Below are 13,884 nucleotides of genomic sequence, written 5' to 3' on the forward strand. Positions count from 1 at the left end.
AAGGACACATGAAGCTAACGGCAAGATGACAGTAACCATTAAGATTATTTGTCTCTTTACTCTGAAAGTATACTTCAAAAGCAAACTTCCGATACCAGTGCCTTGTCAAGCCTATATAAACCCCTTTTTTGGAAACACTCCAGTCTCTCCCTTGCTAGAACGCCACTTACTCTTCTTTAAACCCATATTCTTCCCCTAATCTCCGCACCCCCTTTTAATCACCAACTTTCCTACCAGACTTTTTGAAAGAACTGTTAGTATTCACAGTCTTCATTTTCTTACTTTTCATTCAGATCCCCATCCACTGGGCTGGGCTTCTAGAACAAAGACTGTAATTGCTCCTGCTTTCCCAGTGGGGTTTTTATTCCCCACAGTGGGTTTTAATTGCCAAATTCAAAGGATACTTTTCAGGCCCTGCATTATTGGACTTCTTCACAGAAGTTTACAGTAAGGTGACATGCATTTACTGAAGACCTCATTTACTTCAACTCCCATGGTATCATGCCCTTCTAGGTCTTTTCCTATGACCCTGAACAATCTTCTTCTGTCTCTCCTGGATTTTTCCCCCCTCACTCCCCATCCCTCAACATTTTATATTTATTTTTTTTTTTAAGACTGATTTATTTATTTTAGAGAGGAGGGAGGGGCCACGGGAGGGAAATCCTCAAGCAGACTCGCCACTGAGTGGGAAGCCTGAGGTGGGGTTCGATCCCAGGACCTGGAGGTCACGACCTGAGCCAAAATCAAGAGTCAGACGCCTAAATGACTGAGTCACCCAGGTACCCCAGATCCCTCAACATTTTAAAAGCCATTTCCGTAGGTTTTACCTCTTAGCCTATTGTTTTCTTCATTCTATAGATGCTCTCTAAATTTGTCCACACACTCTCATGAGACCTGTATCATCAGCTAACAACCCCTAACCCATCTCTTGCCCCAAACCTCTCTGCCCAGAGCTTCCACTATTACTGGACTCCAGGGAGATGCGCATCATAGCTCCTCAGAGCAGAGCACCCGCACCTCACCTTATTACTTTCCCAACTGCTTGTCTGACTCTAGAACCTTGGTCACTGCCTCAATCTCCGCCAATTACCCGCCCTTATCTCGAAAGCCTTAACTCCCCTTCCTCACTTTCATTTCATTAATCACTGGCAGAGTCCTGCCGTTTTTACCTGCTATATAGCTTGCTACTCTATTTCACCCCGAAAAAGAGTATTCACTGTGTTTTAATGCTCCAAAAAACACTTAAAAACACACTATGCTTTCCACATGTTATTTTTTAATCATACATGGGTGAATGTGGTTACTTCCTCAATATTCTCATCACCACCTTCCTTTGGTTTCTTCTTACTATCCCGTTACAACTTAATTCTTCCAAAAAAATCTTTTTTCTGACTCCTCCTTACTCTACATCAAACTGGGGTAGATCTCCATCATCTGTACTCCTTTAACACCCTAATTATATATCAATCATTGCTCTGAAATTGGAATACTTTGTTTGCATACCTGTCTTCACCCCTAGACTTTATTTCCCTTAACTCTTATCTCCAGTGCTTATCTCAGCATGTGTAACCCATGAGGTGCATACAAACTGCTCACCAAGTTAAGAGATGCATTTATTTATTCACCGACTTCTTTGCCCAGGTAGACTTTCCTAGGACTTTCCACGAGCAAAATACAGAACAGCCACTGTGTTATAATCTATTTGGCAATGATATTCCTCAAGAAAAGGGAGGACACACCAGCATTTGGGTGTATTTATCAGCCTCTCGTGAGATAAGTTAAAATTCACAAGTTTTTGAAATCTGGATTCTCTGGGCCAACTTAGTAGAAAAATAACACCTCTACCAGGCCCTCAGCTAGACTCATGGGACTCAGCCCAGCACAGCCTGTCCTCATTCCTACCTCTGATCCCCAACAGGGCACACACAGATCTTGGCCATTTGTGCCAGGCATGGGAAGGTTCTATCTGTGTGTCAGAACAAAGCTGCTCCCGCTCACCTGTAACATGGAATTGTGTTTTGGATTATGGCATGAGCCATGAGATATCAGGCCCTAAAAACTGTATACGAACTGCCTCCGATTGAGAGATGGTGTTGTTAAAGTAAGATGGTGGTCTGACTCTCGGGTAGCACTACAATTGGCTCTGCAATTCTTTGTTATGACACTCCCTTCAAAACAGTGACATCCATGTATGGTTTTATATTGCCTTTGAACTACAGCACTGCCCAATATATGCAATATACCATGTTACAGCCCAATTGAAAACTTATTTCATGATAAGGGGAGAGAAGTTAACAGAACATTGTGTTTCTATAGCTGAGAAATAAATGAATCATAGGCTTGCCATTTCAGGACTTTGCGGGGAGAAGTGCAATACGGCAAAAATGACTATCAGCTGGAGTGATATTCAGGAATATATTGTTTTAATTCCGGTAAGGCTCAGGCAAACTCTAGCATGTTCGATAGGTGATAGTGAATAATGGCCATTGTAATATCGACAATGGCCATGCTTAACGCCTGGTACAAGTGCTCTGCACTCTCAGAGTGGACGTGGAGCTAGGACACGCAAAGTAGGACACTGTTGTTAACACTCCAGGCTTCCTGAGGTTTATTCTCAGGGAAACATGAACACAGTGTGTAATAAATCTACGGGTGCCTGCGCACCCTTGAGATTTAGGCCTGAATACACTCTGTGTGAAAAATGTATTTGTGAGTACATTTCTAATCTTGATTCTCTCTGCAAAACACCTTGGCACTGCCTGGGGTGGGGGTTAGTGATTTATATTTATATCCCTTCTCTTTTTAATTCCCATCACCCTGCCCATTTTAATTGTGTTTCTTGACACCATCTTTCTCCTAAAAGGTATCCTTTGACGTTGGTTTTATGCTCCTTGCTCCTGACCTCGTGCCACCACTCAGATCTGGATCTGCTCAGGAATACAAGACACTGATGGCGCTACCGCATGGGCCCCTGGCCCCTACAGATGTTGTGGGGGGGAAGGAATCAGAGGAACCTGAAAGGTGCTGCGTGAACCTTCAAAATCTTCACCATCTTCTCCTAAATCTCCCTAGACCCTAAAGCAGAACCAGAAAGTGAAATTAAAATGAGATGAACACACTCCCCACAATTCCACTCTTACTGTTCCTCTTTGGAAACTAGTTCATGGCCAAGCCTGGATATGCATTTGGAGCATGGAACAGTAACAGTGACTGTACTGGTTTCATTGACAGCGTAACCGGGCACACGGAAAATGGCTCTAGGTTTGAACACCACTTGAGCCAGCAGTCTTGACATCCGCACATCCTGTGTTGCCACTGACAAGAGGGCAAAAGATTTTTGACCAAATTGAGATGATCGGTCCCAATGTAAGTACTCTATTTAATCACTGCCAGTGTGGGTGTAAGACTGACACTAGGGAATATAAATAGCTATTCTCAAACTTTCTCTCTCGTCCCTTGCCTCCAATTCCCTTGGTATACCAGATGCTTTTCAGTTCAACACAATGCACAGACCTACTACCATCCAAACAGTCTATCGCGTCATTAACTTCAGGTAAGGAGGAGGACGTGACCAGGGTAACACAGCTCAATCTTATAATATCAAATCATTTTGCTATTTGTGGTAACAAGTCATGTGAGTTATAACAACAGTGACAAAGACTTTCTCTGGTTTAAGTACCTTATCCCTTTCGTCATTCTCGAAGTAGCTGTGGAAATCAGTTCATCCAATTACCTGTCCCAGAAAGAGGTACATCATTTAAAAGTGTACTTGATAACCCAGTGAGTTAAAATTTTGAGAAATTCCAGGCATTACAATTCAGTAAAACATAAACACTGCTGGAAGTGGGAAGCATTGAGTATGAAGGGGACAGGTCAGCCTGGCGCAAGAGTGTGGCCTGGAATCCATTTCCGAGAGTGGCCCCTGGCATTTCAAAGCTCCTTTCTTTCTTCTGTGTATGGACCCACAGATTTTTCTACAAGTTCATTTTTTTCCTTTCCCTGTCCCTCGCAGTGGTGTGGGGATGACAGCAGCATGGGGCAAGATGGTGACGGCCAAGCTGTACAAACGCACAGGTCTGTTATACACGAGGTATTTTTCAGTCCTGGGATAAATTCACAAAATGTGTGTTTTTCTCTGGAGCTCCTTGTTGCCATTTTAAACCCTTCAGGTGCTACTGAGTGTGTTTCCAAGGCTGTCAGGATCCACAAAAGACCTTCTGCAGAGAAGATTTTTGAATGATCACATTATAGTCCTAATTGAAGCTGAGTAGTTCATGGCCCTCTGAAGCTGACAGTGAAATATGCCATTCTCGGAGCACGTGTCCCTTATCAGAGCCACTTAAGGTAACAACGTCCTACAAAAAGGCTCTCTAGGTCTCTGAAGGTACAGAGCCCTCATTACTCCCACCGTCAAGGAGAGCTTTGGACCACTTTTGGGAATGCAAATGAATGAAACCCCATGTGACAGCTGTAATAAAAGGCTCCTGTCTTTTTGCAAAACATTCAAATGCCATCTGGCAATTTCGTTGACGTCAGCAGGCACAGAAAAACAACTGCCCCCACGGCCTTCTTCATCATTCCCTTCCACCCCCAACTCTGCTCTCCCCTCCGCCCTGGCAAAAAGCTCCAACTTTTAGTAGTGCAGACGGACAGGAGCAAAGTAGTCATTTTATAAGATTTGCTCCATTTCTTGTCTGCTCCGTTTCAAGAACCCGCTTTCTCATCAGAACAGCAGTGGTATTTGGCCCCAGCTCTCCAAATTCCAGTTAGAGGATCATTTCATTAAAGAGAAATTTTCAAGTCTTTTCTATTTGTGTTTTAGGGCTTGAAGTACATTTATTCCAAGACCAGAGGTGTTAAGGAAAACTATGAATCTGACTTCTGATTTCCACACATGCTCTCTTTGATCCCTGTAAATAAACACCCAGCGTTACGCTAAGAATACCTCTGCAGCCCTAGGCTGAGAGCTTACACGTCTGCATGTGTCTTTTAATAGTTCACTAGAAGCTTAGGTGGACAGATTTTTCTTTCAGTGGTAGAAATCATAGGATATAGTTACCAAGCTCTTTTGCCTTAGCTGTAACTCCATGGAAAACATATTCTTCTAAATTACTGAACAAAAAGCAAGTCAACTAAATGTTTGTACCTCGTCAAACAAACACAATTACAAAAGAAACACTCGTCCAACACAAATCCCTTCCAGAAGCTCTAATTAAAACAAAATAAAACAAACAAAAAACCTACTCATATTTACACATAGTATAAAAGAGGATAGACGTTTTAAATTATTATTGCCTATTATGGCTTTTTGTTTACAAGGGAGAAGCTGGACACTCACAATACCTAGTCTGTTCCCGGAAATGGGCAAGCGCTATTAACTATAAAGAGTAAACTGGTCTCATTAAAAGCCAATTAACCAGCTCCTTTTTAGACTTCAAATACCTTACTTTCAAGGCAAAAGCATACACATTTGACTCGGATAATTTTATCCATATCACGGATAGATACTACTCACCTAGGCAGACCTTTATCAAATGTAAAAGATTTTGGAAAACCAATTTTATATCTTAAGGATAAGTCCATTAAATAAGATTAACCAATCTCGGTATTGCTTAGATATATTACTGTCGACCTAATACTTCACCTTTCCCAAAAATTTCGCTTGTTGACTTTTTAAAAAATTTAAACATCTAATATTGAAAAGAACTTTTAACATCATTTTTCCAATTATAATTTCTCATGAAAATACGCTCATCCCGTAAGTTAGGTGAGTGATGGTGAAGTACAGAGAGCACTATGCGTGTTCTAGGCGGACTTCTTTTCAACACCTCCCTCTTACGTATTAAACGTTTTACCCTGTTACTACTCACTTGCGGAGTAGGACACCGTCCCATTAGTAGAAAGAGCAAAGTCAGTTAACGGACGCATGGCGGTTGGGGTTAGGAGAGAAGAAATAATGGGAGGGATGTAGATTTCGAAAACATGCTCCCATAACTCTAAAAGGGAGCGTGGCACATCCAAACTGAGGTCTTGTAAGGCTGAGCTCTTCTCTCCCCATCGGTTTCAACAGGACTCTTGCCATCCTTTTTCTTTTTATAAACTATCTGTGGTTTGTTCTTCCCAACAGGCTGTCACGTGCCTCCGGATTCTGTCGTTTGCCCTACCCAGAAGACCTATCTCCTTGTCAAGTCTTCCTGCTTATCTTTTAAGCTCAGCAAGTCCGGTCCTCCAGAAGGCCTTTGCTGACCCATGTCTGCTGTGTTTGCAAATGCCCTGTGCACACACCCTCATTTTATTTTCCACATTTGATGGTGCATGTCCATTTGCCCATGGATGTGTGAACCTCAGTAAGGGACAGGGAGACTTACTCACCTTTGTGTCCTTTGCCGAGCGTGATATTAAGTGTTCAAAGGATGGCTATGGAAGGAGTAAAAGAAAGGAAAGAAGGCAAGACAAGCACAACAAAGAAAAAAAAAGAATTCAAAAGATAACTTGTTTATAGCTGGAGAAAAACACCTAGGATGTATTGAACATGTATTATGTGCCTAGTAACGTGCTAGGTATTTTCACACCTTATCCCATTTAGTAACAACAAAACAAAAACCTGGTAAGTGCGAATTGTTATTACCATTTACAAAAGAAGAATCAGATTCAGGGAGATTCTGTGAACTGCTGAAGGCCCCTCAACGGGCGAACGGTGGTGGCCGAATGGAATGCAGGTATGTGGACACTGTAGCTTTTACAAGATATTTAATCCCTTCTGTTGTTTTGCTGAAGGCAGAAGGGGGAACGGGAAAGAGAAGGCAAGGAAATGAATACTCTGTTATTAAAGTTGAAGTAAATCTTGAAAAGTCTAAGAATAAATCCATTAGGGCACAAGATAAAACTCAACAAGGTACATTTGGAAAAAACTAACTCAGGGCTAAGCCTAAACTGTGCTTCAGTTCCAAGACTCCATCTGGATTTCTCACAGCTCCCTGGAACAAAAGGTCATTAGCAGCTGCTGATTTAGAGGCAACATCTTCACTGAACGTATAAACTAAGCAAGTTTTTCAAAAACGCCCGTCACTTGGTAACTATTGTTTTTTCTGAGCTGTGTGTATTGGTTTGAGGATGGAAAATAAGAAACTCAGGAGGCCCTGGCAGAATCAAGCAAAGGAAAATATCAATTTAGCAAATGGAGAAAGAATAAGATCAAGGAACAATTAGATTTGTATCTTTAAGCTTTTAATAATGGGGAAAAGGTCTAATATGCTTTCTAGAAAGTATTAAATAAAATATAGAAGCAAAGAATGTTCTGCGTGCCTCACCTAATCATAACTGCCTTTAAGTTAAAACTACTTTTCTTCTAATAAAATAGCAGAGAAAACAAGAGAACAGACTCTAAAATGGTCCAGAAAATAGTTAACACGTTTTTAGAGGAAGGAAAGCAAGGACACAAAAGATAAAAATCACCAGAAAAAGAAGATATTCAAAATTTTAATGGCACACTTGAGACAGATCCATTAGACAGAACAAGCTTTGTCTTGTCTAAGACCTAGCCTGAGTCTGAGTCAACATAAAACATCTCCTACTCATTTGGGAGTCATTCCTAGGATTGTAATGTAAGAAAAGACAAGGGAACTTATACAACAGTCTTATAATCACTGTAAAAAAATAATATTTTCATCAAGAGTCTGGCATTACTACATCAAGTTAGGAATACTGCTTGCTACCAAGGAACAATCAGTACGTGTGAAGCCTGTCAAGGTGAAGTAGGAGGTCCTGATGTTGGGCAATGATGCTGCTAAACCTTACATAGATGGAAACATTCTAGAGATACAAGAAACTTAAGGGGATCACATTCATGTGGCAATAATTTTATGTTCCACTCCCTTTGACCAACAATTAGGGATTCTATGTCATGTCATGCACTATCTAATATAGTTTCTTGGGCAACTGACCAAAATCGATAATTTCCTGACCACGTTATCATACGACTTTTGAGCTGATAACATTTTATCCCACTTATATGTGAATCTCTCATGACTTACTATTCCAGAGTTTGATTTTATTGTTACCTCACAAAGAGAAATTCTGGACCCTATAACATCGAGGGTCATACTTTTGACAAGGGACACTGCGCCCATCTGTGCGACTCTGCTAAACAAGAGCAATCCATCTTTCTGGGGATCCTCTTTTGTTGAAATCAACAAGGACTTCCCCACTTCAAAAGCGGTCTCTTTTTATACTGAAAGGCTGGAGTCATTAGAAGACTTTCCTGAACCTGGGCTGAGACAGGCCCTCGCCAGTCAGCTCTCATTCTGTCCTCTTCAGTCCAACGCCTTTTTGTATTCACAGCTCTCCACAGAAACTAAGTGGCTTTCCTGTTTTATATTATACTAGAATTAATATATATCTCATACCGTCTGTGTTTTCTCCTATTTGGAGACTATAAAAACGAGAACTGATTTTTTATAGGGCCATCAGGAGCTTTTATTTGTTTTGTTTTAAAGATTTTATTTATTTTTTGACAGAGAGAGAGAGAGACACAGCGAGAGAGGGAACACAAGCAGGGGGAGAGGGAGAAGGAGAAGCAGGCTTCCCGCGGAGCAGGGAGCCCGACGCGGGGCTCGAACCCAGGATCCTAAGATCCTGACGCGAGCCGAAGGCAGACGCTTAACGACTGAGCCAGCCAGGCGCCCCTAGAAACATTAGGAGCTTCTTAAAATAATTTCATTGATCAATAAAAAAAAGGCAAACAAAAATAATACTGGGAAATTTAATAAAAATTAGCACTTACTGAGGGCTTATTTTATGCCACGGACTAATTTAGCACTTGATATAAATTATGCCATTTAAGTCCTCATATCACCCTGGCAAAAAGGTATTAACATTACACATACCTTACAGAGGAGCTCAGGTTGTTAACACAACCTGCTCAAGGGCACACCTGTTATGAGTGATGGGGCAAGGGGTGATCCCAGGCAGTCTCTCATTCCATGCGACTGGAGCACAAGAGTCTATGCTCCCTTCACCATTATCCTCTCTGTACAGTTCCCCTTAGTGAAATCCAGCTCAAAGAGATTCTTACCAATCCTCTCATTCCAGATGAAATCACCCATGGGAGTGATGGTAAGGCAAATAAAGCAACTCCTTGAGGATGATCTAGAAATCCCTGGAAAAATTCTGTATCTATACTTAGTGTTTCCTGAATTCACAAATATTTATCAAAACCACAGAAAATGTGGGAGATTAAAAAATATTTTCTATATTCAAGAATTTACACCATGCATGAGACAAGTTGGGGGTAAGGAGGGGATTTCAGAATCTGAGTTCTTCCGGGGTGGGAAGGTAATTCCAGCATTCTGGCAGAGGCTTGACTTGGTAAAATTTGAATAGGTTACAAGCAAAAAGCAGTTTCCAGACAATGAGAGGGGAGGAGAAAAAGGGACGGAACAGGGAAGAGGTCTGCAATTTTGAAACGGTTCTGCAGAATTCAAGAGTTCCTCAGGGGATAGTTTCTTCAGAACAGTTTCAGTAATTACTAAAGTTTCTTCCCCCCTGCCCCCGCATATTAAGATTGTGGGAGATTATTATTTCTAAACGTACTTCTTTTATTTTTTCACCTCTATATTCCATCCTGACTTCACTCTACAACAGTGTGCTTGTTCTCGGGTACGAACAAGAATCACGTCAGAGTGAATATATTCCCACTTACAACACATAAGAGCAAACCCCAAAATGAAAAAAAGTCTACGGTCTCAAACATATTGCTATAATATCAATACGTGCATTTGCAATGACTATTGTATTAGATTCTAGCTTGTACCATGGATCAATGGTGACAAACCATTCTAAGTAAAATCATTGACATATAATGTATATCTCTGTATCACTATAATTTCATGACTTTGGCATTCTGCAATATTTTAAACATAATTTAACAACTAACAATATTCCTGATTATTTACAAAATGACTTTAATTCTTTCCATCAAAATAATTTTCTTTTATATCCATTTTTAAAGCAACAGATCAGAGAATGATACTTCTGTTTGGTCTGAATTTAGAGGGCAATGTCTTTTTGTAAAAATGTGTCTCTAGAAGTTTCTGAATCAGAGAACAGAGACTTGCTAAGAGCATGAAAAATAAAAATCCACCAGACTAAATAATACAAAGAAAAAAAATATTTTTAGAATGTAAAATGAAATCTTTAAAGGAGCTTCTCTCCTTAATATTATTAGTCAATGGCGCTCCACTTGATTTTAAAATTCTGGTATTTCAGAATTTCTCTACAGATTTTACACTTAGAAACATGTATATATGAATCTACTACATGCTCAATTCCAAAGTAAGAAAAATACTGCAAGCTCTATTATGTTGCTCTGTTTGCAATGTCTATGAGTGTGTTTATTTAACTAGTTTAGCAACAAAGTCTACCATGAGGGGGAAGGCAACAGCTGAGGTGGCTCCAAGCTATGAAGCATGTTCTCTGTAGTTCCTCATACCTTTCTCACACAATGACCTCTTTCAATATTAGTCACCTGTTGCTTAATGATTCCTTAGTAAAACAAAACAAAACAAAACATAAACTAGAATTTTACTTCAAAGTCCTAAGAGTCTGAAAATACTGGGCAATAAGCACTCCATTTGGCATGAAATTTTTACTTGCTATTCTAATTAAATGGAATGTATTTGTCATGGTGATAAACTATTGCTAGTTTGCCTCTATTCTGCTGCTGATGAAGTTCAATATTCAGCGTGCCTTTCATAATTTTAAAAGGAAATTTAGAAAGAACCGTCCTCTGCTATTTTTTCCCAAGCCTAAATTAGTTCATTGTAAGAAAGGTTGTTTGAAAATCTCAGTAATAAACAAACCTAGAGGCTATAATTTTCTTGATAGTGGAACCCTCCATTTGCTTCTGAAAGCAATAGGAGGGCATGCCATTCTTCTTCCCATTTATTATTCATATTTCACCACTATCTTTTATGTGCTATAGTACTTTTGAAAATGACAGAACCAGATTCAGGAGGTTAATTTATACCATTAGCCGTCACTTTTAGGAAATGCTTGCATATTTGCATGTGTGTCAGGAAAGCAATGTGAGTATGAAGAGAGGGGTGGAGGAGCATTACTCTAATACTAGGCTGTGCATTTATTACTCTGACTTAGCACACACTATTGCTCTTGGTGTCACAAAAAATAAATAGCAAAATATAATTTGCAGTAATTTGCCTAGCTCCATGATCAATAGAAATAGAAACAGAAAAGAATCAGAAGGTTGTTGCCTGTCAAAACGCACACTAGTTCATTGATGGCTAGGATCATAGCACGAAATTGACTGAATGCTTTTGGACCTTAGAATATTCTTAATATTACCAGTGTGGTTACAGAGTTGAACTCTGAAATGACCCTTTCTTTGTTCCCACCCCAGTCATCTTTTATTCATTCCTCAAAGCCAACAGCTTCTGTGAAATTATCCCTGAAGACTTCGGTTTTCTCTTCTCCGAGGTTCACCCACTATAGTCAGCATTAGACCGTTAAAACACTATGTTGTTTTCTTAACTTTTACGTGTGCCTCACTGTTGTAATTCAAATTTTAAACTGTGAAGAAAGGAGTCCTGTTTTTGAACCCCAGGAATTACTCAAGAACTCTTTGCTCCCTTCCCAGAATCCCCCACCTCCACATCATGAACTCACTAAAAGTGGTGCGGAAGCCCCCCAAAAGTGGCTTATTACATGATAAATATAATGCGGTTGCAGTGACCTAATCTGACTGAAGAGACACCTCTTTCGTGCCAACTATGCAATTTTAACTGGCTATATTTTATTTTTATATTAAATTTTGATCTAATATACATGGTCTCATTTCTCCATCCTCAATAGTAAGGTGTTTCTTAAAGCTTTTTATAATTTCCTCTATGAATGTATCAACTCTAAGCCAACCTTTTTTTAAAAAAAGATTTATTTGAGAGATTGAGACAGTGTGCGCACACATGCACGTGAGCAGGGGAAGGGGCTGAGGGAGAGGGAGAATCTCAAGCAGACTCCTCACTGAGTGTGGAGCCCAAGGCGGGGCTCCATCTCATGACTCTGAGATCATGACCTGAGCAGAAACCAAGAAGAGGAGGCTTCACCGACTGAGCCACCCAGGTGCCCCTCTAAGCCAGTCTTTTAAGCATGTTTTTTTCTTCCTGTCAAAAATATCTTCACCCACTCCAATTCTAATTGGCTCTTCAATTCCTTTCTTTGCACTACAGACTGAGTCTAAGATCTTTACTTTGATTTTTAACAAAGCATCACCTGAGGCACAACTCTGAATCATGATATACACTGCTGATGGCATAATAAAAAGCCATTCAGAAACTGGCAGACAAGAGTGGGATGTTGCTTGCTGTAAAAAAAAAAAAAAAAAAAAAAAAAAAAAAATCACTAATACATGAGGCAACAGGTTAGGGACCTGGTGACAGATGGTGAGAAACCTGCCCTTAGAGGCTGGGCAGAGGCAGTCCATGTGATACAGAAAAGGGATGTATGGGAACACTGTATCCTCCAGTACCTCTGGAAGTTAAATGATGCACCTAAAGAGCTTGTAGCTCCAACAAAGAGATTGTACAAGATGTAGCATGTGTTGGTTACTGTGAGCTGTATTTGATAAGATAGGACAAGAAACAGAGGAGCTCAGAAAAAAAACAAAAAACAAAAACTGGTGTCATTTGTAAGAAAGAAAAGAGGCAACTGCTTCCCATTCTCAAATGGCAAAAGAACAAACTGAGAAGGATCCTGTTAAAGATGCCTGTAACTACTCAGCGTTCGGAAAGATCACTCAAGAAGAAGGGCGTCACTGCCACTGCTGAAACCTCTGAATGGATAGGCTGTCTTAGAACAAAACCATATTAAGTTGCTCTACTCAATATATCCTTCCATTAGGATAAAATAACTCAGAGAAAAGAGACTAAAGATGCTTTTCTCATGAAAATCTGGTAGGGTTTCCCAACCAAGTCTGATAGTCTCATATGATCAGCATCTAAATTGGGAGTGAGAAGCACACAGCCTAAAGGAGAGATACAGCACATCTAAGACATACATATGCAAAAACAAACTGTAGATGTAGTTGGCAAACAAAGCTGAATGCAATCGGTTTAAAAAGGAGCTATGTTTTTGAGAGGGTGATACCAGCAAAAGAATGATTTTTCAGGACTGAACATAAGCCTTCAGCTCCTAACACTAAGCAGGTAGCAAGTGATCAAATAAAGGGGCTCAGACTCAGAGAAGGGCACACTTCCCAATGCCCAGTTTACAGTGGTCCCAGAGTGTAATCAGACCAGGGAGAACCCCTGAGGTTGGAGGGATGGACAGGGAACAATGGGCAGGGGCCTTCTCCCAGGAAGCAGAACCAAGATCTAATAAAAAACGTATACTATCCCAGGATAAAGTTTTCCCAATAAGATTTTGGAACTGCTTCAGCCGAGTGCTGCTGTGTGACTTCCTTTCTTCCCTTTCCAAATGACAGTGCTTGCAGTGCTGATCCTGTCCATCTTCCAGCCGCGCACAGTATGTGGGCATCTGTACATGTGTGTGTATTAATCGGCGGAGAGTGAGAAGGCTAGTAACCTATCTTTTACACTTAGAGGTCTCTGGATCGGCAGGGGCCACATCCACATCTGATACGGAAATTACTGCACATCACTCCCTGTTACGGGTTAAATTGTGCTCCCCAAAATTCGTAAGTTGAAATACTACCAGGACCCCAGAGTGTGACATCATTTGGAGATGAGATCTTTAGGGTGGCCCTCCTGCAATATGACTGCTATCCCTATAAAAGAGGAGAATTTGGAGACAGACACACAGACAGACACACACACACACACACACACACACACACACACACACACACACACA

General features: G+C 40.5%; 1 protein-coding gene across 2 annotated transcripts in view; it reads right to left on the reverse strand.

Annotated features, from left to right (window-relative positions):
* PDE3A (phosphodiesterase 3A) overlaps positions 1-13,884 on the reverse strand; it is a 316,118-nt gene that overhangs the window by 77,355 nt on the left and 224,879 nt on the right. The window contains exon 1 of one of the 2 annotated variants that reach the window (XM_025879892.2): positions 5,871-6,072. The exons of the other annotated variant lie outside the window; for it this stretch is intronic. Within the exon in view, the coding sequence (XP_025735677.2) occupies positions 5,871-5,894 (24 nt within the window). The 5' untranslated portion in view covers positions 5,895-6,072. Of the gene's footprint in view, positions 1-5,870; positions 6,073-13,884 lie in introns of those variants that run through there. 2 annotated transcript variants of the gene reach the window in all.

Source organism: Callorhinus ursinus, unplaced genomic scaffold (genome assembly GCF_003265705.2).
Source record: "Callorhinus ursinus isolate GAN/ISIS: 27379988/994484 unplaced genomic scaffold, GSC_fseal_2.0 scaffold27, whole genome shotgun sequence".
In the NCBI taxonomy this organism is placed as follows: domain Eukaryota; kingdom Metazoa; phylum Chordata; class Mammalia; order Carnivora; family Otariidae; genus Callorhinus; species Callorhinus ursinus.